Raw genomic sequence first — 20,980 nt, 5'->3', positions numbered from 1 at the left:
ACTGGCGGGGTGACGGCTCTTTCTGTGTAGTATAGAGTTCCCTGCTGTTTTCTTTCTATAGAGTGCAGTATGTAATACGCTGTTCTCTACAAATACTCGCAGGTCTAAAAATGACACTTCCGTGGTACTCATCTCCCCAGTGAATCGAAGATTTAATTCATTGGTGTTCAGTGAGGAGACATACTTCTCTGCTGACTCCCTAGACCCTCTCCATATAATGAAGAGGTCGTCAATGTACCTTTTCCAACAGATTATATTGTCAACACTTCCTTCATTGGTTTCTGCCCAGGCCACCTGCTTCTCCCACCAGCCCACGAATAAATTCGCGTAACTGGGGGCGAAGCAGGTGCCCATCGCAGTCCCCTGAATCTGCCTGTATCTTTGTTCCTGAAATAGAAAAATATTATTGTTCAGACAGAATAGTATGAACTCAATGATCATTTCATTATGATCCAAAAATTTGAGTGATCGTCCCTTCAAAAAATATTCTACCGCTGTTACTCCATCCGTATGCCTGATGCTTGTATATAGACTGGATATGTCCAAAGTTATCATCATAAAATCTGGTTCCCAAATAATTCCTTGAATTTGGCTCAAAAAATCTTTCGTATCACGTGTATATGATGTTAACTGCGATACTAAGGGAGCCAAAAAGTAGTCTACATATCTCGATAGGTTATCTGTCAGGCCCCCTATCGAGGAGACTATTGGTCTACCCGGGGGGTTCGTGTTGTTCTTATGTATCTTTGGGAGGTGGTAGAAGGACGGGATTCGTGGGTGTTTGTTACATAGGTACTCAGCTTCATCTGTTGACAAGATGCCTTTATGATGCCATTTGTTGATCATTTTTTCAAATGCCTCTATACTGTTCAAATAATCTCTTTCGCTGACCAATATGTAGCTCTCACGGTCATTCAATTGCCTTAATGCCTCCCTACAGTAGTTTTCTTTAGTTTGTAGGACAATATTGCCCCCTTTGTCCGATGGTTTTACAATTATCCTTGTATCATTTTTCAGATCCTGAATGGCTTTTTTCTGGTTATAGGTCAAATTCCATCTTTTTGTTGTAGGCTTACGTATTCTTAGTGAGAGGAGAAATTAATTGACACTATCTGCAAATACATCTAATGCGTTCAGTGGCATCTGAGGGTAAAATTTCGAGCTGGGTTTGAACGGACTCAACGCCCTTGTTTGCGTGATCTCCATCTCCTCTGCCCTGTCACGATAGTATATATATATATACATTCCAAACAGTACGTGTTTTTCGTTTGGGATATGTTTGGATGGCTGACGCATCTACATGGGCCCGACTCGAGAGGCTGAGGCGCTCCCCTAACGTCAGGAGTCTTTTGGAATACTTATTAAGGGGCGCCCGCCGGCTGAAACATTTGACATTGACGAAGTGTTGTTAGCAGGGCCACCGATGAGAGTCCCGCTCCTTATCTTGGAAATGGATTTTGGAACAGCCAGGGTTTGCGAGGGAATTTCCTGCGCACTTCGTGCTGATTTTAATACTGGATTCGAAGGCAAGCATTAAGAACTCTAAGTGACATTGGCTGTGATTTTGCACTGTGACCCTGAAATGCAGCGTAAGCTTGGAACTTTCCGCCCAAATAAACTACTTTTTGTGTCTTGCTTGTCAATTTTAAAGCACCTTTTTCACACATTATCACCAGCACTGCAACCATTACCCCACAAATAGTCACTATGCTTTTTTGAAGATAAAAAGTATACTGCTACTCAATTCTAGGACACCTGTGTAACCCCTACCCCCATTTCCATGCAGGTATGTGGTGCACTGACAGTTCCCAGATGATGAAGCAAGCCACCTCGGTGGGTGATGGGAACTTACACCTTTTTGTTAAGACTCCATTACATCTCTAGTTTAACTTTTTGTTGTGTTAGGGTCATATTAAACGCAAGACCTACAGTTTTTTCGTGTATTAGATACCACTAAAGCCATTGATTTTAGCACCATAAGCTCAGATCAGGACAAACATGGATTTCATACCCATCAACAGTGCCTTGCTGGTCAGATAGATTTGCTACATCACCCTTGTCCAAAGTTTTACCTTTGGGCTTAATTACTTTTTGGGGAACTTAAATTCTCCAGCGATGCAGGGGTGGAAGCCATAGTCGGACAGGGCTCCACAAGCTTGGGTATCTTCACCACAAGGTGTGGCTGATTCCGTTTTTAATGCAACAAAAGGCTCTGAGTAGGACAAACCTGATTGTCTTTGTCTGCCTTGGTTGAGACCTCCTTGGGTACACTTCAGCCCCTTGTCCTGACCATCCAGAGGTCAAACAATGACTAAGTCACAACTTTTTCAAAGTTCTAGGAAAGTTCTTCCTAGTCTTCCCTGCATCACTATAACTCCTCAGGAAAGGATTTTAGACACTCTCTCCAGCCAGTTATTACATAGGGTTCAGACCTCAGTAGTCAACTGAGACCTTTTAGGAGCAGAATTTCTTCTGCTTTTTGTGTCGCTGACATAGGAAAATGGGAAGTCAACCATTTAAACCTCGGAGAGCAGTTCCAGTTCATAGGTGCCAGCAGGGGTTAGGGGTCCTTAAGACCTTGTGTGAGTCCTCTTCTTCCAGTAGTAGTCAGGAGTCTTTTTCCAGCAGGACCATATCTTCAGATGAATTCTTCCCAGGTCCAAAAATGTTCTGAGAAGAAGATGGCGAAGATGCAAAATGTATTCTGTGCATTGACCAGTGTCTCCCTACTCTCCTTTTGCAGACCTTCCTCTTTGCTCTACTATAGAATTACCCAGGGTCACCAGGCATCCTTGCCTTCAGCTCATAAGTCACTTTCCTATTCATTTAGCTCTGCTCCCAACTGATAAAGTCAATACCGTGGTTTTCCTTCCTACTGTGAATGGAGCATGACTATCAGGGAGGGTTATGGGAATTAATAAAAGCTCTCCTTTACATCTCCAAGACAAAAGAGGTAGTGCTAAAACTACTCTTTGTTCTGCCAACTGTTCTTGTCCACTCTCAGGTATCTAATACTAAGTATGTGGTCAGCAGTTACTGCCACTTGGTCCCTGCTAGGCTCAGAGATAGGCCATTGTCATCGCAGTCAGCCAGGCTCAATAACCTTCCCAGTTAAGGATATGTATTCAAGTTCTGGAGTTTTGATTACTGGTAGAACTGGTTTAAAGCTAATTCTAGCTCAAGCAGACTAAAGAGCATTTTAAAAAAAAAACAAATTCTGCTTAAATTATCGCGAATCAGATTTCACTATTAAAACTGATCGATTTTCTAAGTCAGGCAGGAAACAGGTTTGAAGCATTTTTCACATGTTTTCCCATTACAGGTAGGGACTATGGGAATAGCTGTCCAAAGTATTTTTAAGGTCGCAAACATTCTGATTCAGAGTTGTCTGGGGGTTGGTGCTGTTTACATTAGATTTGAACCTTCATGAGATTTATTTTTAAAATAAGGTATCCAATTCTACAAATGAGAACAATTCTGTAAAATATCTTTCTACGCAAAATTAGTTTTTAAATCAAGTAATCTCATTTTAGGAATCTATAATCTTTTCCAGATTCCTAAAATAGAACTGCAACCCCTTACAAATCTAATATATTGGTATGTTGTAGTATTGTCTTTTAAATACCAAATCCACCAAAATGTAGCTGCTAAACACTGGAAATTTGTCTTCTCACTAGTTGGGTGGTATTGCAAAAGAAAAGGGCACCTTTGGGACCCATGTCCTCTTTGTGAATGCAAAAAATTGTTTGCTGCAGAGTAGACAGTGGGAGAGTAGGAAGTTGTCTGGGACCACTGCCAACTCTGAATAAACTTTTTTTTAAAAGGAAACATTTCTTTTTAAACGCAGCCCTGTTTCCTTAAATGAAATAGGCTGCATTGATTTTTTTTTAACTTTATTGAAATGCAGTTAAAAACTTGGTGGTATGTTGACCCTATCAGGCCACCATCGCTGTAATGGCCACCAATTAGAGTGAGTGCCAATATGCAACCTACTACATTAATATTCATGAGATAGGTCGGATGGCCTTCCATTCTGAATCAGAATAAGGTGAACCGACCTAGTAGTATATAAGTTGGTCTGGTAAATTCTTAACTGGTCGCAAACATACAGGTTGCAAATTGCGACCAGAAGTCTTCAAAAAGTAATTAGTACATCAGGCTCAAGATTTTAACCCCATCTAAGCTTACTTTGGGAAAAGTCTAACAAGCCCTACACAGTAAAACTGTTTTGTTTTTATTTCACTGTGAGGGCACAATAACGACAATAAGTATTGTGCCTTATTTTTATAGGTTATCTCCCTGCCATTTAGACTTACAATGTATACTTTAGGGGTGAATTATGAATTAATAAAAAAGGTTTATTTTTTACTGCACAAATACATTTCTTTCCTGCCATGTGTCACAGCAGTGCATTTAAACTACAACCCAGTCAGAGCATAGTGGTGTTTTTTCAGCATCCATAAATCTATAAAACATATAACTAGGAAGGCCAAAATGCCTTTTCACATCCATAAAAAGAATTCACAAACGTTTACTGAGGTTCCTTTGGAAACCTCTGACTGGTGCAGCATGCCAGGCACACTTCCTGACCATTTTAGGAATTACCAAAAGTCATGTACATATGAGCCCACACTAGGATGGAAATTTGCTCCTGAAGATTTAAGACTTTTTTGTAAATTGGTTCGATTATGTATAAAATAAATTATAATATATATTTAAGGATTAATACATTAGTAGGTATAGTTTGAATAGGTAAGGCATGTTATGTTTTGCTAATAACGTTGATGCCTTTTGATGAATTTGCACAAAACTTTCCAAAAATAAACTTCATCCAGTTTGGCACCTTCATGGAAAGTTTCGACTTCCATCAAGCATGGGGCTAAACAAGGGAGAACCCAAAAGTGAGATTTCTCATGTTAATTTCATTAGGCAACTTGGCCCACTGATACTTTGGTGCCTCGTCAGGCACCTGCCAAAGGCTGGCATCCATGGACCCACTCTCTACTGGATCTGGTCCTTCTTAACGGATAGAACACAAGCTGTCAATCAGCCACCTTACTCCTTGGAAACCCGCATACTCATCTGTGAAGTGCCTCAAGGTTCATGGCTAAGTTCCACCCTCTTCAACATGTACATGCTCACTCTGGCCAACGTCATTCCCGCAGATGACATCAGCATCCTCTGTTCCACCTACAACATGCAACTCACATTCTACCTTTTGGACAAGACCCCAACGCAAGCAACAAGCTTGCTGCCTGCATGAACGAAGTTGACAACTAAGTAAAGTCAATTTTTCAAGATGAACACTGACAAGACAGAAGTAGTGATCTTCGATCAGAGGACCTCGTCATGTGGCTCCAACTGGTGGCTGGCCGATCTAAGACTCCTACTCAGCATTCACGGAAGTAACTGCGGAAATACCATCAATAGCAAACTGGACATGACCTCACAAGTCAACTCTGTCACTGAATCTTGCTTCCACACCTTGAAGATGCTGTGAAAAAATCTCCAAATGTCTTCTAAGCAACACCAGAAAAAATGTCACTCATGCTCCAGTCAGCAGCAACTTTGATTAAGGGAACACCGTCTACACCGGGATTACCAAGCAACTTACCAGAAGCCTACAAACCATCCAGAATTCTGCAGTTAGACTCATCCTTATTCTCCCACACATAATTTACATCACCCCACCCCTCAGGGAGCACCTTTGGCTCCTGATACACAACTGCACTCATTTCAAACTCCTCACACACATGCAAAGCACTACACAACTTAAGTCCACCTACCTGTACCATTTCATTACTTACCACAAACCACTCCGACCCATCCACTCTGCAGGAGTCCTACTCGCACACATCCCACACATACACAGAACCAAATCAAGGGGAAAGTGTTTCCATTGCATTGCTCATAAAGCATGAACCAAATTCCCACTTCACATCCAAGCCTTCTGCACTATTTTTGAATTCTGCAAGAGGCTAGGCACACTCACCCGCTGAGTGCAGGACACACTCACTGATGATAGCACTTTGCAATACATGACATGACATACAGAAAAAATGTCTAGATGGAATGATGCCAAATTTGGCAAAACGTTATAACTTTATTCAGAAAGTATGCTTTTGTGACTTGGCTTTTGAGAAAAAAACTTTCAAAAAGGGTCTTGGGCACGAAGGGGTTAACCCTAAAAAACATGTAGGCCTCTCTGGAGGGTTTGTCCCACGAGAATCCAATGGTAATAAAAAATGCAAAAATAGGCCATTGTGATTGACTGAGAGAGCTTTTTCTTCCAACAGCCCTTTTGTCGCAGTGGTACCGCTGCTGGTACTGTGGTACCAAATGATCTGATTAGCTGTCTCCAACATTGAAGAAAATGTACTGGCCACCATTACAGGCCTCGGGTGCTTGGTCCCCGAGACCAGGAAAACATTTTGTTTTGAAAAGGCGACAAACGTCTCAGAGGGCCAAGTGGAGGGTCTCAAAAATACCCTCCCTTAAGTTAAAGTTATGAAAAATATTCTTTCAGGTCACTGGCATGCAGAACAGTAGTCCCAACAAGTACACTCTTGTGGGACTGCGACACTGGTACCAAAAAAACATTTACTAAAATCTTACACAGGTCGGGTCATACACAAGATCCTACACGATTATACAGGCTGTGCATTGTGTACAGTGAGGGTTGGCCCACTGCAGTGGGTTAGTCACAAGCCTAACCCACTGCAGCAGCCTGCTGAAGGCTGAGTGTAGAGGGGGCTTGGGTGCCTGCGGGAGGTTGGATGCCCATGGTCGGTTGGGCACCTGCAGGGGAGTTTGAGTGAAGAGCAAGGTAGGAGTCCAGACCAGCAGCGAAACCCCCGCTATATGGCTGAAGGCTGTGCAGAACAGTGTGTCAAGCTGCCTCCAGAGGATCAGTGCAGGGACTGGCAAGAGGTCAGGCTCAGTGCCAAACCCCCAACAAACCCCCACTGCCCACAGCTGCAGGCTGTGCAAAACAGGGAGGTGGGCACAAATAGGAGGAATGAATTAGGATCTCGCCAACCACCACCACTTATGGTCAAAGCCAGGCACAGTGCAGGCATTAGCTGGAGGTTGCCAAGGGGATTGAATGTATGCCTAACTTTTAAAAATGGTAAAAAAAAAACATTGAAAAAACAAAATGTTGGAAAGTGGGTTATTGGTAGGGGCAAATGTAGGTCTGCCACCGGCAATAAGGCCACTAACATATGGAAGGACCCAGCATAGGTCTTAGAAAATTATTCCTATCCTCAACCCTTGGTAACGTAGCTGCAAGCAGGCAGGCTTAACTTCAAAGACAGGTATGTAAATCATTTAAAAACACCATTTCAGTAAATAATTAACACACAACACAAAATAAAAATCCAACACCAATTTATAAAAATAGGTAATATTTGGATCTTTTAAATGACACCAAAACAAAAATGATCCACTGTAGGGAACCAGAGATATGAATTCTTAAAGATTAGTCACTTTCTAGTGCTTAGAAACCAACAGTGCCCCTTATAGTCATTGGGCCCTATTCACAGAACTAACTTAAGACAAAATCCTAAACTTACTACTTTTGGTATTCTCAGAAGTTAGGATTTTGTCTTAAGTTTGTCTTAAGACAAACTTAAGACAGACTTAAGACAGTCTTAAGACAGACTTAAGACAGTCTTAAGACAGACTTAAGACAAACTTAAGACAGATTTAAGACAGACTTAAGACAGACTTAAGTTAGGATTTTGTCTTAAGTTTGTCTTAGGTCTGTCTTAAGTCTGCCTTAAGTTTGTCTTAAGTCTGTCATAAGACTGTCTTAGTCTGTCTTAAGACTGTCTTAAGTCTGTCTTAAGACTGTCTTAAGTCTGTCTTAAGTTTGTCTTAAGACAAACTTAAGACAAAATCCTAACTTCTGTGAATACCAAAAGTAGTAAGTTTAGGATTTTGTCTTAAGTTAGTTCTGTGAATCGGCCCCATTTTGTTTTCTCTGACGGGGACACCTTTAAAATTGTTCTGGAGAATCTCACCAAATGTGCTGCCTTCCCCAGCAGGCGGGTCCAGTTAGAACTCCTTCCTGAAGTTCTGCTTGCGGGTCCCAAAGTATCCAACACACAATCCAAGGTTCTGGAATCTCCAAGAGGGTCTTTGAAAGTGTGAAACTTCAATTCCGCAATCCACTTGAACAAAACCCTTACAAATCCACTGGTACTCCAGGCTGGGGATTCTTTGTGGGGATGTCCAGGTGAGCTCTGTTAACCTGTAGCTCGCAGGGAGTCCACTCTTTTGTCTTTTTTCAGCAAGGTAATCCGCAGGGCTGCAGTTTCAGTTGGTGCAGTCTTCAGAGGTCAGGCCTTAGAAATCTTTGCACAGCAGAACTTCGCAGCAAGGCACTTCTTGCTTCAGTAAGTTTCAAGCAGCAGATCTGGAGGGCTCTGCCCCTCTCAGATACTTATTCAAAATTATCTGGGTCAAGCAAGAGGTCACTTTGGACCAATGAGAGCAGGGTAACTCCTCATAGTTATGACCGAATCTTGTAGAGTGTGGCATTATTATGTCCCAGAGTGCACCAAATCTTCCAAATCCATAATGGCTGATTTTCCAGCAAGGAGGTAAGAGCTGACTAAACACACCCCCTGGGATGGCTCATTTCCATGGACTCTTCCCCTACCACCTGCACATACCTTCCTTAAGCCTAGCCCTGACTCTGGGTCAAGAGTGTAAGAGTGAAACTGAAACCCAGGCCTCCCCGCTGCCTTTAAAGAGCATGGTTTACGACTCCACCCCCTGGCCTAGCATTCCTATAGACCAGCACACTGCCCTCCCAGCAGAGTGGTTAACCCCAGGGGTTGCTTATGACCTCTTCAAAGCAGCCTGGCTAATCCACTTAACTCTGACCAATCAGGGCAGACCACTGGAAGGCTGAATTTGGACTTACAAACAAGAAAGTCCTATAACTTCTTGTATGTACACTTTAGGAGAAAATCAACAATATAATATTGTTGGATTTACTACTACCATTCTGGGAAGTCTTTGAATGGTCTGGCTAGTCCTCTCCTATCAATATTTATTAATCAATAACCTCCTACCATGTTAACCTATGGGCCATGGGGTTTGCAATGGGGAAAATGACTTGGGCCAGTTTTCTAGCACCAGGGCTTATAAAAACATATTTTATAAGTATTTCCCTAATTTCTACAGGACCGCCACCCCCTGTGCAACTAGGCGAGACTTTAGGGGTTCTGATTCTGCAGAAATATGGCAGCTCCTCCTTACCCAGTGCTCCTAGAATCAAAGTTGAATTTGAGCACAATTTACTGTTTCAAAGCCGTCCTGGCACCCAGTGCTGCTTTTAAACTGACCTCACGCTTCAGCACTGCACACATGCTAGTGCAGAAAAAGCTGCTGGCCTCTAAACTGCCATACCCCAGGGTACTGGGGACTTCTATGTAGTTCCAATCCCCTGCCCTATTATATACTAGCGGCGTATGGGGTAGGTCATGCCAATTACAGGGGTACCCCACCATACCATAATGTACCCTCGTGTATGTTGGGTGTTTTAACTGTATTTTAATGTGTTCCTTTAGGCTCAGCACTGGACCAGGGCCTGGTTAGGCAGAGCCCAGGGTCAGTCAACATCAGTTACCACCAGCATCAGTCAGCAAAAAGTTGGGGGGTGCCCAGGGCACAGGATGACTTTACAACACAAAGGTTAAAGTGATGTTATAGTTTAGCGTTGAAATAAGATAAGAACTAACATTTAAAACAGAAAAACCACTGAGATTTGTCAGTTAAAGTTAAAGAACTAACTATAGCATGTGTTCACACCATGTACATCTTATGACCGCACAAATTACATCATTCATGACATGTTAAATAGCATCATTAATGACATCAGTGGTGATATCTTCAATTACATCACTAACAACATCTCAAATATTATCATCCGTGATACTTCTATTCACATTACTCCATAAGCACTTACATCATTTTAAAGAAGGAATCCAAGGACAATTTTAACACTAATTTCGTTAGTTCGTTAAGTCTTCATTTCGATTAAAATAATCATAAAAGACAGTTCATGCAAAAAAGCTAAAAAGGGACTTTTTTGGATAAAAACACAATGCCATATAAACAATCAAAACAAAATGTCAAATAGTACAATATATATATATCAAATAAAAATAATCAGCAATCGAGAACCACTATAAAACCATGTAAATACAAAAATACAGTGTAAAACCAGTTGATCATATAGCTAAAAATGTATTAATTCGTAATGCTGTACTGGAGTTATATCACATTGTTATGGCTACAGCTAGGCCTGCGTGTATCCTAGTTTTTTGCAGCGAATAAACCATGCCCATTTCAGGAATTTCGCCAAAGCTACAACTATAGGAGCGTCAGTAGATGTCCGCTAAATCCTTAATGCCACCATGGCCGATCTAGTACCCATGTTCGTACAAATTGGTTTGAGCCATTTAAGCCTGGGGGATTTATAAGCCGGGCACACCAACAGAAAATGGGATATGGATTCCAACAAAGCTGGGCAGACAGGACAATGCTCAGACCCATTCGACCGCCATTTAGAAGTAAAGGCGTTGATTGGGAGAGAGCCAACCCTAAACTGATGGTATAGTTTTCTGTCCACCGGTCTAGAAATAATATCCCAGTATGCTTCAAACACAAAATCCTGTTTATGCATCAGATAGTCCGAGGATAGGGTGGGCCTAATGGAAGAAAAAAAATATTTGTTCTTGACCATATCCCAATAGGCGGCCTTGAGTTCCCTTTTAGACGGAAATGGATTTTCATCGGGGTGCGTCCACAGGCCACTCATCTCCATCCCACACAGGGAGTTTTTTACATCCTGTAACCATTTGATCTTCCCTGTACAGCCAACCCCCCTGAAATCCATGAGGGATTACGCATATTGGGAAAGCTCAGTATTAACCCAAAGTCGTCGCCAAAACGCTATTGGTCTAAAACGAGCTAAATCCTCGATTCTAAGGCAACCCAGATCCAAAAAAAGGGGCAATAGTGGAGTGGATTGCGGGAGACTCGTAATAGCTCTGACAAATTTATTTTGGGCTTGTCCCAAAGAGGAAATGTTCTCAAAACCCCATAGTTCCGCTCCATATAGAATTGAGGTAATTACCTTGGTATTATATAGCTTTTAAACAGGGGCCATAGGCTTGGTAAATGAAAGCTTGTGTTCTTTAACAAGGGCTCCTGCCAGCTGAGCGTGTTTCAAAGCTAAAAGATCAATGTGTGGTTTCCAGCTAAGTTTCTTACCCAGAGTAATCCCCAGGTATGCAAATGCTTCTGTCTGTTCCAAAGGGGCATTGTTCATAAATACAGTGCTTTGAATGGTCTTATGATGGTGAAAGACCATAAACTTGGTCTTGTCCACATTAACCACAAGCCCATGGTCGTGGCAGAACTCCTTGAACCTGGACAATGCAGCCTGCAGTCCCTTCTGTGTCTTAGATAGGATCAGGGTATCGTCCACGAACATGAGCAATGGCATCCTAAGCGCCCCCAAGCTAGGGGCATCTGTGTGGTATGTGGCATAGTATTGGACCACCCTGTTGATAAACAGGGAGAACAGTGTCGGCGCAAGGACGCATCCTTGGCGCACACCCTTTAGGACAGGGAAACTAGCTGTGATCTCGCCCTTTGAGCCCAACCGCACCTGGGCATAGTTCAAATTATGCAACTTAATTATCAAGGCTAATAGCTCCTGAGGCATCCCTACTTCCAAAAAAGCGTGCCACTTTTTATTACGTGGCACCAAATCAAAAGCAGACTTAAGATCAATAAAGGCTGCGTATATGGACCCTCCTCCTATAATGACTACCTTCCAGTAAATCATAATAAACCTTAAAACCTGGTCAATGGTGTTGTTAAAAGGGTGAAAGCCTGCCTGCAAAGGTGACAAAATCTCATTCCCCTCAATCCACACTTGGATTCTACTAAGGACCAATCTGGCGATTATTTTCTGCATAGAGTCAATAAGGCTAATCGGCCTGTAATTGGCAGGAGATGAGCGATCACCCTTTTTATATATCGGTGATATAATAGCTCCAGACCATGTACCGGGAAGAGGTGCACCACTGGCTATGGCATTGGCTATAATTGTGATGTAATTGACCCAATTCTCTTTGTCATACTGGAACACGTCAGCCGGTATACAGTCCGGACCAGGAGCCCTCCCTTTGGGCAACAGAGAGAGGACCTTCTCAACCTTGAGGTTGTCAAACAGTAAGGTGTTAGACGTTAAACCTGGTAGTGGATAAGTATCGACAGTATTTACAATGGAGAATTGGGCTTTAAAAAACTCAACCCACGAGTCTGGTGCTACATGGTTCACCAGTATGTGTGGTGTCCCATTACTGCCCCACTTGACTAACTGCCAAAATGTAGTCATGTCTCTCTCGAGACTGGCATCAAGTAGGTCGAGCCAGCGTTTTTCGTCCCAATCCTTCTTAGCTGCTTTTTGAACTGCTTTATACCTGGACCTAGCCAATCTTACCTTGCCCATATTTTTAGATCTAATAGCTTTTGTTAACTCCAGATATGACTCTCTACAAAGCTTATTATACCAGGTAGCCATCTTGACGCTTGAATTACTTTTCCTAGAGTTACATTTCAATTACATCACTAACAACATCTCAAATATTATCATCCATGATACTGCTATTCACATTACTCCATAAGCACTTACATCATTTTAAAGAAGGAATCCAAGGACATTTTTAACACTAATTTCACAAAAACTACTTCATGTATTTACTCAAACCAAGCAAAGACACATCCTTGAGTAAGGTTCTACTTTCATACCAAATTTGGTGAAATTCAATTCAGCTATTGTTTCTTTATGAGGATCAAAGAATCTTAACGGAAGTGAAAATGAGTAATATCATTATTGGGACGCCTCTTTTTTTAGGTCCTCGACAGATCTGCACAAAGCTAGCTCAGAGGAACAAAGTGAATGTACCTTTTACTTGCACCATTGCAATGCCTTCTGAATATAATATTTTTTCTATTTTTCCATCTCCATTTATTTTATCAGAAGTTCTTTACTCTGGACTGAATTGTACTGGTTGTCAATTCCTACCACTCTTGAAGATGTATGCCCTTAAGCTCAGAAAGGTACTAGAAAGAAGGGACTCTGTTAGGCTGTAGGTGATCCCTCTATATTCTCTTGACTAGGGGTATGAGAGGAAATATGATGTGACTGCTCATAACTTAAGTCAAACGCCTACATCATTGGAGCTTCAGAGGATACCTTTATTTTATTTCACATTCTGTTTATTGAATTTTAGAATGATGCATAGAATTCAACAGATACGCAACATATGGTACATTATGCCCAGAGTTATAGAAATCGAATGGAGGTTACAGTTTGTTGACTAGTTTTGCGGCATGAAAGAATTTATTGAGAATTACATGTACAATACGTTGCATGTGATGTTTAGCCATTTTTCATCAATCCACCCTCTTCGACAAGGGTGAGGATACCTTTAGAATGAACTGATCAACCATCATCGGGTTTGGCACTCCAAGATGGTGGTCAGTCTGAAGAGAAGATGGAATTGATAACAAAACTTGCAGGAGAGATAAAGTGTTTGAGGCAAGCAAAATGAGTTTGCCATTTTTTCGTGGCTTTAAAGTGAGCTTCTATCCCCATGGGATACTTTTCCAATCGTGCCAAAAGGTGTAGAAGTTTCAAATTGTTTATTAAGACTTTAAATAAATGTAAACACTGCTAAATGCTATTTTTTTCTATTCTAAAAGCATTATCACATCGACCCAGAATGACAAAAAGCATAAGTATGGTGCAAAATTAGGCAGGAGACAATTGCACTGCACTGAGAGCAAACTGTGTAACAAAAATGTGTACAAGCCACATAAATCAGATACTACTAGGTATTGAGTTTGGAGCTTAGAACTGTGCCTTTGGCAAGTAGTATGAAAACAAGTTTAAAATATTCTAACTCCCACTGAAGAGCATATGGTTAAATGAATAAGTGCTTACTTGCAAGGAAATATCATGAATGTCTATATTTTTGCTCTTAGAAATTCCTGATGTAAATTAGGTTAAAAAAAATGAGTGCATGTAAATATTTAATGACCTATTTTGCATTTAAAAATAATGCCACAATATATAATTAAATATAAAATATATACTCAAATAATAAATATGATCTTTTATAGATTTTTTAAACTTTATATGTATTCATATTTTTAACAATTTTAAGTAGCCTGGGGCTTGATTCAGATATTGGCGGACGGGTTACTTCGTCACAACAGTGACAGATATTACGTTCGCCAAAATGTAAATCCTATCGAAGATAATGGGATTTATATGTAAGCAGATGGGGTATCCATCACCATTGTGATGGAGGAACCCGTCTGCCAAGATCTAAATCAGGCCCTTGATTCAACTTACCATTATTTCCTAGGGGTTTTATTTTAAATCTCTAACTTCTCTAACTCCATTATTTTCTATGTGAGGGTGTTGCACGACCAGTGGTTGGCCATGTGAAATGCTGGGCTTACTATAAAAGTGTAATTTACTACAAAAGTGGATATTACTACAAAAGTTCAGTTTGTGAATATGGAAGTAGTAAACTTGCTCAAAAGTGTGAAAGTACTCAACTGTGCAGTTTGTGAATCAGGCCATCAATGTTAGCGTTGTGCTTTATTCTTCATTTTAAATTAGAAATCATTTCATTAATGTGCATAATACATGTATTGTAAAATAATTTAAGGAATAATTTAATATTAAAACATTTTATTCACTCATGATTTTTAAAGTTATATTTATTTTTTGAAATATTTTTAAAGTTAATCAAGTATACTTAACTTATATATGTTCAATACACTATTGAAAAATATATTTTTCAATTTTAATAATGTTTATTACAATTAAATAGATATGCTTAACAATATAATGTTGGTATTTTGGACCGTAATATTTTGGTATTTGTAATTTACATTGTATATATGTAAAGTTGATATTTTTGTGGTGGATGTTTTGGCCACAGTGTTTTTGTAGCACAATATCATTGTGGTCGAGATTTTGTCATACACTCTGTCCCCTATTTGTAAAGGACTATTTAAGTGGGGCCCGAATTTTCCCAATAAGTTCCAGTTTCTTCAATGACTATGGTAGGAGGTAACCCACTGTGAGTACTTGAAAAAATGCTGAGATCCAAGGTGGGTATATTGTACAGTCAGTTTCCCAGACGTTAGGGACATCACCAGAAGCCTACAGTATTGCTGTGCGTCTGCTGAAAAAGGGAAAGGACACTTGAGCACTGTAGAGAAACAACTTCCTAGAAGAAAAAGTGCAGCCGCTGCAGTCAGGAACATTGGGACAACCTCAGAAATCATAGACTGTCATTGGCAGGTTATTCAGAAACAGCCGAAGTATGAAGCGGGTTTCCTGGTATCCCCAACCTATCCTTAGGTCACATATTCATCCTACAAGAGGTGTTAGCTCTGATGTAACAAAGTGCACAAGTGTTGTGCAGCTGTGAACCAGCACATTTGCACACATGCAGTGCAAGTTGCATAAATCCATTGTAAACTTGCCAGCAGCAGCTATCACGTTTTAATGGTCTGGATACAGAGAGCTTTAACTATTTTGCAAGATCCTGATGTCTCCACAACATACCCCATACAACATACCATGTACTAAAATGGTCTTTGAGGCATTGCCCTTAAGTCATTACCTGTTGGTGGGATTACATTTTTCAGCAGTTAAAGCTTTAAACTAATTGGGTAAAATAGTGCCTTCATCTGTTTTTTGTTTCTTACAGTATAGTGTATTATCTATTTTTGTATTCTCTATGTATGTGCTGGTTTCTGTATTGGTATAAGTAACAATTGGTCCTGACGTATCTTTTCAGCACACCTAGGGTGCACAGGACTGAATAAATCAATTCAAATGGTCATATCGAGAGTTATTTTATAGTTGGATTATTGTCACAGAGAGAAAGAGCAAAGACAACAATGTTTATATGAAAAGTCTTATCTTTATGTAGTCTTCATCAAAGAACAGTATACAATCAATCATTAACAACAATAGGCGGTTGTCAGAGGAGGAGTGAAAAAGAAAGTACTCATTTGCAATGTGATCGTGAAAAGAATAGGAAACAATCAGAAAAAATAAGAAGCAAAGATACCCTAATTTATAGGGGAACAGCCATTACAATGCGGTTTTTACCACGCGCAGCTTTTACATCGCATGCGTTACAACGCATGCGATGTTACAATGCAATGCCATTACAACGCAAGTCTTTACATCGACTTGCGCTAGATGGCGTGCTAACATTACAAATAGTGTAGTTTACTATCCCAACACCTTCCCTACTGTTACGTGGACTGGAGTTGGAATAGTAAATTACACTTTTCTAATGTTAGCACGCCATCTTGTGCAAGTCGATGTAAAGACTTGCGTTGTAATGGCATAGCGTTGTAACGCATGCGATGTAACTGCACGCGTTGTAATAACACGCGTTGTAATGTCATACATCCAATTCATATTATACAACACTGGTTGGATTAGATGATTTGGTCGACCGAACCAATGTTGGGCCTGTATACAATATCAATTCACTTTCCTATTCCTTGGATGACCTCTGGTCATTGTGCCAGGGTCAAACAGTAGTATTGCAGGCCAAAGAAAGAGATAAGGGTAATTTCTACCTCTGCATGTGGGTCTTCATCAGGACAAAAAGGACAACCGTTACATGAGCCTGGACATATCCATAATGTATATGTTGTCCAAGCCGAATAATTCTTTACTTGTAGAAAACATGATGAACAGGGTGGTCCCAATGACAGGAGTAAAGGGGGCCACCCCCACGATGCTCCAAAAATTATTTTCAAATACTGCAATGTTGGTGTCAGGCGAGATCAATTGACTCTCGGTCAACTTGCTGCATAATTCTTATTGGAATATTGGAATGTGGAGTACTCATCAAAATTGACAGCATGCTATGTTTTCTGAAGGCAATAGTTTGAAGTGCAGCTTTTCAGTACTCACATGAAAATGCACAGAGAAAAACAAACATTAGCAACGGCAGAAGGTCTAAAGCACCAGAAAACTAGAATGTACAAGTGCACTTTTTGCATGCTTATTTTTGCACTCTAAAGCCAGACATCTTTTGGCATTGCCAATGCCTGTGTTACTTTGTAAATCATATTCCTCTTGTACATGTCCATGTTGCACTTTTTTGTAGGTTGAAGTCAATTTTTCAAGTTCTACAAAACTTTGTGATATTGTCTCAGAGAGGATGTATAACATTTAAAACATTTATGAAATATCTTGCTGTATTTCATTGTTTTCCATAGCATTCAACACACTTAGGGCCTTATTAAGATTTTGGCGGTCCTCCTGTCAGCCCGTCACTGCTGCGCCAATAGGACCATCGGCTAGCATTGTGAGCGCCCGCCCAGCGGATTACAACTGCAATCCATGGGGGGGCCGGTAGTGGTGTGGTGGTTTCACGGGGGCAGATGTATAATTCTCATAGGTGAGCCTTAACTGCAGCCGCCGCCATGACAGTGTCTGCAGCACGTTCCTGCATGGTGTGGCATGCATATCACACTGTGCAGGAACTGGGGTGCAATTCTAGAGGGGTCTAAAATGTGCCCCCTTGCATGCACCCTCCGGGCCCAGGAGCAGAAGGGAGGCCTGTTAGCCCTCCTAAGTTGTCTCTCCGCCACCCTCTATATGGCGGTTCACCGCCATGAAAGGGGTGGTGAACAGGCAACTCGTAATATGCATGGCGGTGCTGCAGCAGAACTGCCAGCATATTGTTGCCCCCTTTTGCTTCACGACCGCTGCAGGGTCCTGGCTCCTCAGGGTACGCGGAGGTCCTATGGCGGTCTGACACCCACACTCTGAATACTGCAGGTGGTCTCGCAGTGGTGGCAGTGGTCGGACCTTCACTGCAAGTACGGCAGTCCTGTGGACCGCCGTACTCGTAATAAAGCCCTTAGTATTTGCATATTCCACTACCATCACTTTCAATTTCATTTATTCAGCAATACTCATAATTTTTCTGGTGGCCTCTTTTGTGTACAGAAACTGGGTGCCTAGTCAAAATCTACTAATGATTGGGGGTTAATATGTACAGGCCAGAGGCGGGGCCCTCCACATAGCCTTTATGGACCTGTTGAGTGCCTTCGACCTAGGGTACAGGGGCATGCTATGGATGATGATGGAGAAGACTGGGATTATTTCTCTCCCCGGTTGACCTACTAAAACGCTTGCATTGGGACACTACAGTGCAGGTGCGTTATAATGTAAATGAAGATTTCATCCATGCTTTTACAAGGGTGTAAAGCGGGGCTGCATATTAGCCTACTTTTTCCTTTTTTCTTTTATTATCGCCCTGGAAAAGGAGTTAGAGGCAAGAGGAAAACACCTCCCCAGGTTTGGTTCCTGTGTCATCCTGGTTTTCTTATACATCGACGACGTAGTTTTAATTCCCTGTACATCAAATATTTTTTATGATTTCATGAGGGGACTCAATCTGTTAATTAAACATGACAAGCCTTTTATCATGACATGTGGTCCAAAGAGCATGCACTCCTATTCCATTCACATTGCAGAGACTCTCATAGCTAAAGTAACCAATTTTAATTATTTAGGGATTTTGATATCTTCAGATTTTAGTTGGGGTAACCTTTTATCTCAGAGAACAGGTAAATTTGAGGGCGCAATTGGTGCAATTTTTAGGTTTTCAAAAAGTCTTGGACATAAACCAATTAGAGAGCTTATTTCTCCTTATAAGGGTAAGTGTATTTCCCAGGGGACTTATGGTGCTGGTGTCTGGGGCTACTCTTGAGCGGGCAACCTCCAAACAATGTAAAATTAATTCCTCTATAGGTTACTTGCCGTGCTGAGGAGCATGGCAACTTTTATTACTCATTTGGAAGTTGGAATGGCATTTTTGGAGGATCTAGTTTAGGTTGCCCCGCTGTTGCTATGGTTGAAGAGCTGGCACTCGCCCCATACAGCATTCAGGTAAATGATTCTTGGAGACTGTCTTAAATTAGATCATGCAATCGCGATCTCTTGATTTGCTTATGTCCAAAAGACTTTCACAACTATAGTACTGTCAGTTCTTTCACAAACCATAAGAAATCAATGGAAGCTCAAAAAAATTGGTAAAATCCTCTTTCACTTTCCACAGATCACATTCCAGGCTTGTAATGCATCAGTCCGTGACCTCAGTCGTGTGTTATTTTGATGTGAAGCACACTGAGGGCCAGGAACAGTACCATACCTGGATTCCAAATTTGGAAAGCAGATTTATCTAACCTGCTTTAGAATGGGTACTTTTATTTACTTGTAGACCACCCTAAATAGGGCTTGTGGTTCTCTTTTTTACCTCTCTGACCTTGTGATGGGTTTTGTAAGCAATCTCTGGCCCATTTTAGGTGTTTTGGAAGTTTTTATTCCAGGCCCAGGGCATTTTTTTAATGTTAATTACTACGCTCTTTAGGTTCTAGCTCGTTCTCTACCTGTTTGCTTAGTCTCTAACTGCTGAAATCTGAATTTTGTTGTGCAGCAGTATTGGCTTATATCCGTCAAGCACTCAAAATCAAGAAGCCTGTGGCCATTTATATTGATTAATGCATGTTTGTTCACCTTTTTTTGTGGATTGAATTTGAAAATGGCATCGCATATGGCTTGAGATTACATTCGATTGTTTGTATCTATTTAAAAAAAATGTATGTATGATATTTATTCTTGTATGGCCTTGTTCCTAATAAAGCTTTGAATCGATCAATGAAGTGCCTAGTCATTCAGCAACACAGACTATCAAAATGGGAAAAGGATCGTTTTATATTTAAATAGAAACCCATAGTCCTCAAAATGGGGCTTTCTTATCTATGGAAAATAAAGAAAAAGTAAAAGAAGAAAAGTACTAAATAGTGCATTTACCTTTTGACCGGTATCATGCCAACGTCTGAAATATGGAGAAAAGAAAAACTCATTAAACAATGCTTTGACCAGGACAAGCATCATTATAACATGTAAATTGGTATACATACTTCGACCATTGAAATCAAAAAGGGTTAACAAAAGCAAGTAACTTTAATACTTACGTCGCACTTTAATGGACACAACTTTCTTTGTGCGGATAAGATTTATAACTTCCTCGTGGGTGCAGGAAGAAATGGAGTATCCATTAATCCGGACTATCTCATCTCCAACCTTAGAAGTAAAAAGAGAAAAGTAAGTAATTCGCATTCGAGTCCACAATGATCAATTATTTTTTGGAAATGTGTCCATTCATTAGTGGTCCACACTGAGATGCTAGGGTGGAATCCCACTAGCAATTCAAATCCTCAGTCAGAGCATTTGGGACAAGAGGTGCTACTGCCCAAATCCTGACCCTCAGAGCAATAGGAAATCTCAAGTTAAACCTATAACCATCCAGTGCTCTACAGAAATAATCAACACACTCTACCCAGGTCTGAGGACCAAGTTTCATTTCTCACTTGTCCTATACTTCTGCTTGTATTTCTTTGGGGTCAGACCATAGCTCCCAATCAGGGCCTCCTGCATGGCAGGCTACATTGTTTTGTCCTCATCTCCTAGGGCCAATAAAGTGTCCTCTCCTCCACTGTGAAATGCATCCAATAACCTGCACCCCAGTCCCTCTCAGCAATCTTGTGCATCTACAAAGCTATTCCATAGGCCTAAACCACCGATCTATGTCATTTCCCACTCCATAATCAGGCACCAGACTTTTGTATGTATACCTTTCCTCTGAGTGTACTGAAGAAATTCTGCCACCATCTGTGCTGGATTCAGCCCTCTTTACTTTTAAATCCAGCTCTTTCAAGCTCAGATCTTGAGCTAAAAGCATCTTTCTTTCATCCATGGCCAATCTATCTTTCTCCATTGCCAATTTTTGCTTCTCTACTTCCACAGAGTTTTGCCAGCTCCAAC

The 20,980-nt window shown here is 40.9% G+C and overlaps 1 protein-coding gene across 2 annotated transcripts in view; it reads right to left on the bottom strand.

Annotated features, from left to right (window-relative positions):
• Nucleotides 1–20,980, bottom strand: part of USH1C (USH1 protein network component harmonin) — a 739,024-nt gene that overhangs the window by 450,134 nt on the left and 267,910 nt on the right. For both annotated transcript variants that reach the window (XM_085648065.1, XM_085648066.1), the window contains exons 5-6: nt 20,131–20,239; nt 19,967–19,991 (exon numbers count right to left, since the gene is read on the bottom strand). In XM_085648065.1, the coding sequence (XP_085504191.1) occupies nt 19,967–19,991; nt 20,131–20,239 (134 nt within the window). The remainder of the gene's footprint in view (nt 1–19,966; nt 19,992–20,130; nt 20,240–20,980) is intronic.

The sequence above is a fragment of the Triturus cristatus genome, chromosome 3_2 (genome assembly GCF_964204655.1).
Source record: "Triturus cristatus chromosome 3_2, aTriCri1.1, whole genome shotgun sequence".
In the NCBI taxonomy this organism is placed as follows: Eukaryota; Metazoa; Chordata; class Amphibia; order Caudata; family Salamandridae; genus Triturus; species Triturus cristatus.
This window is presented reverse-complemented; position numbering and strand designations above follow the sequence as displayed.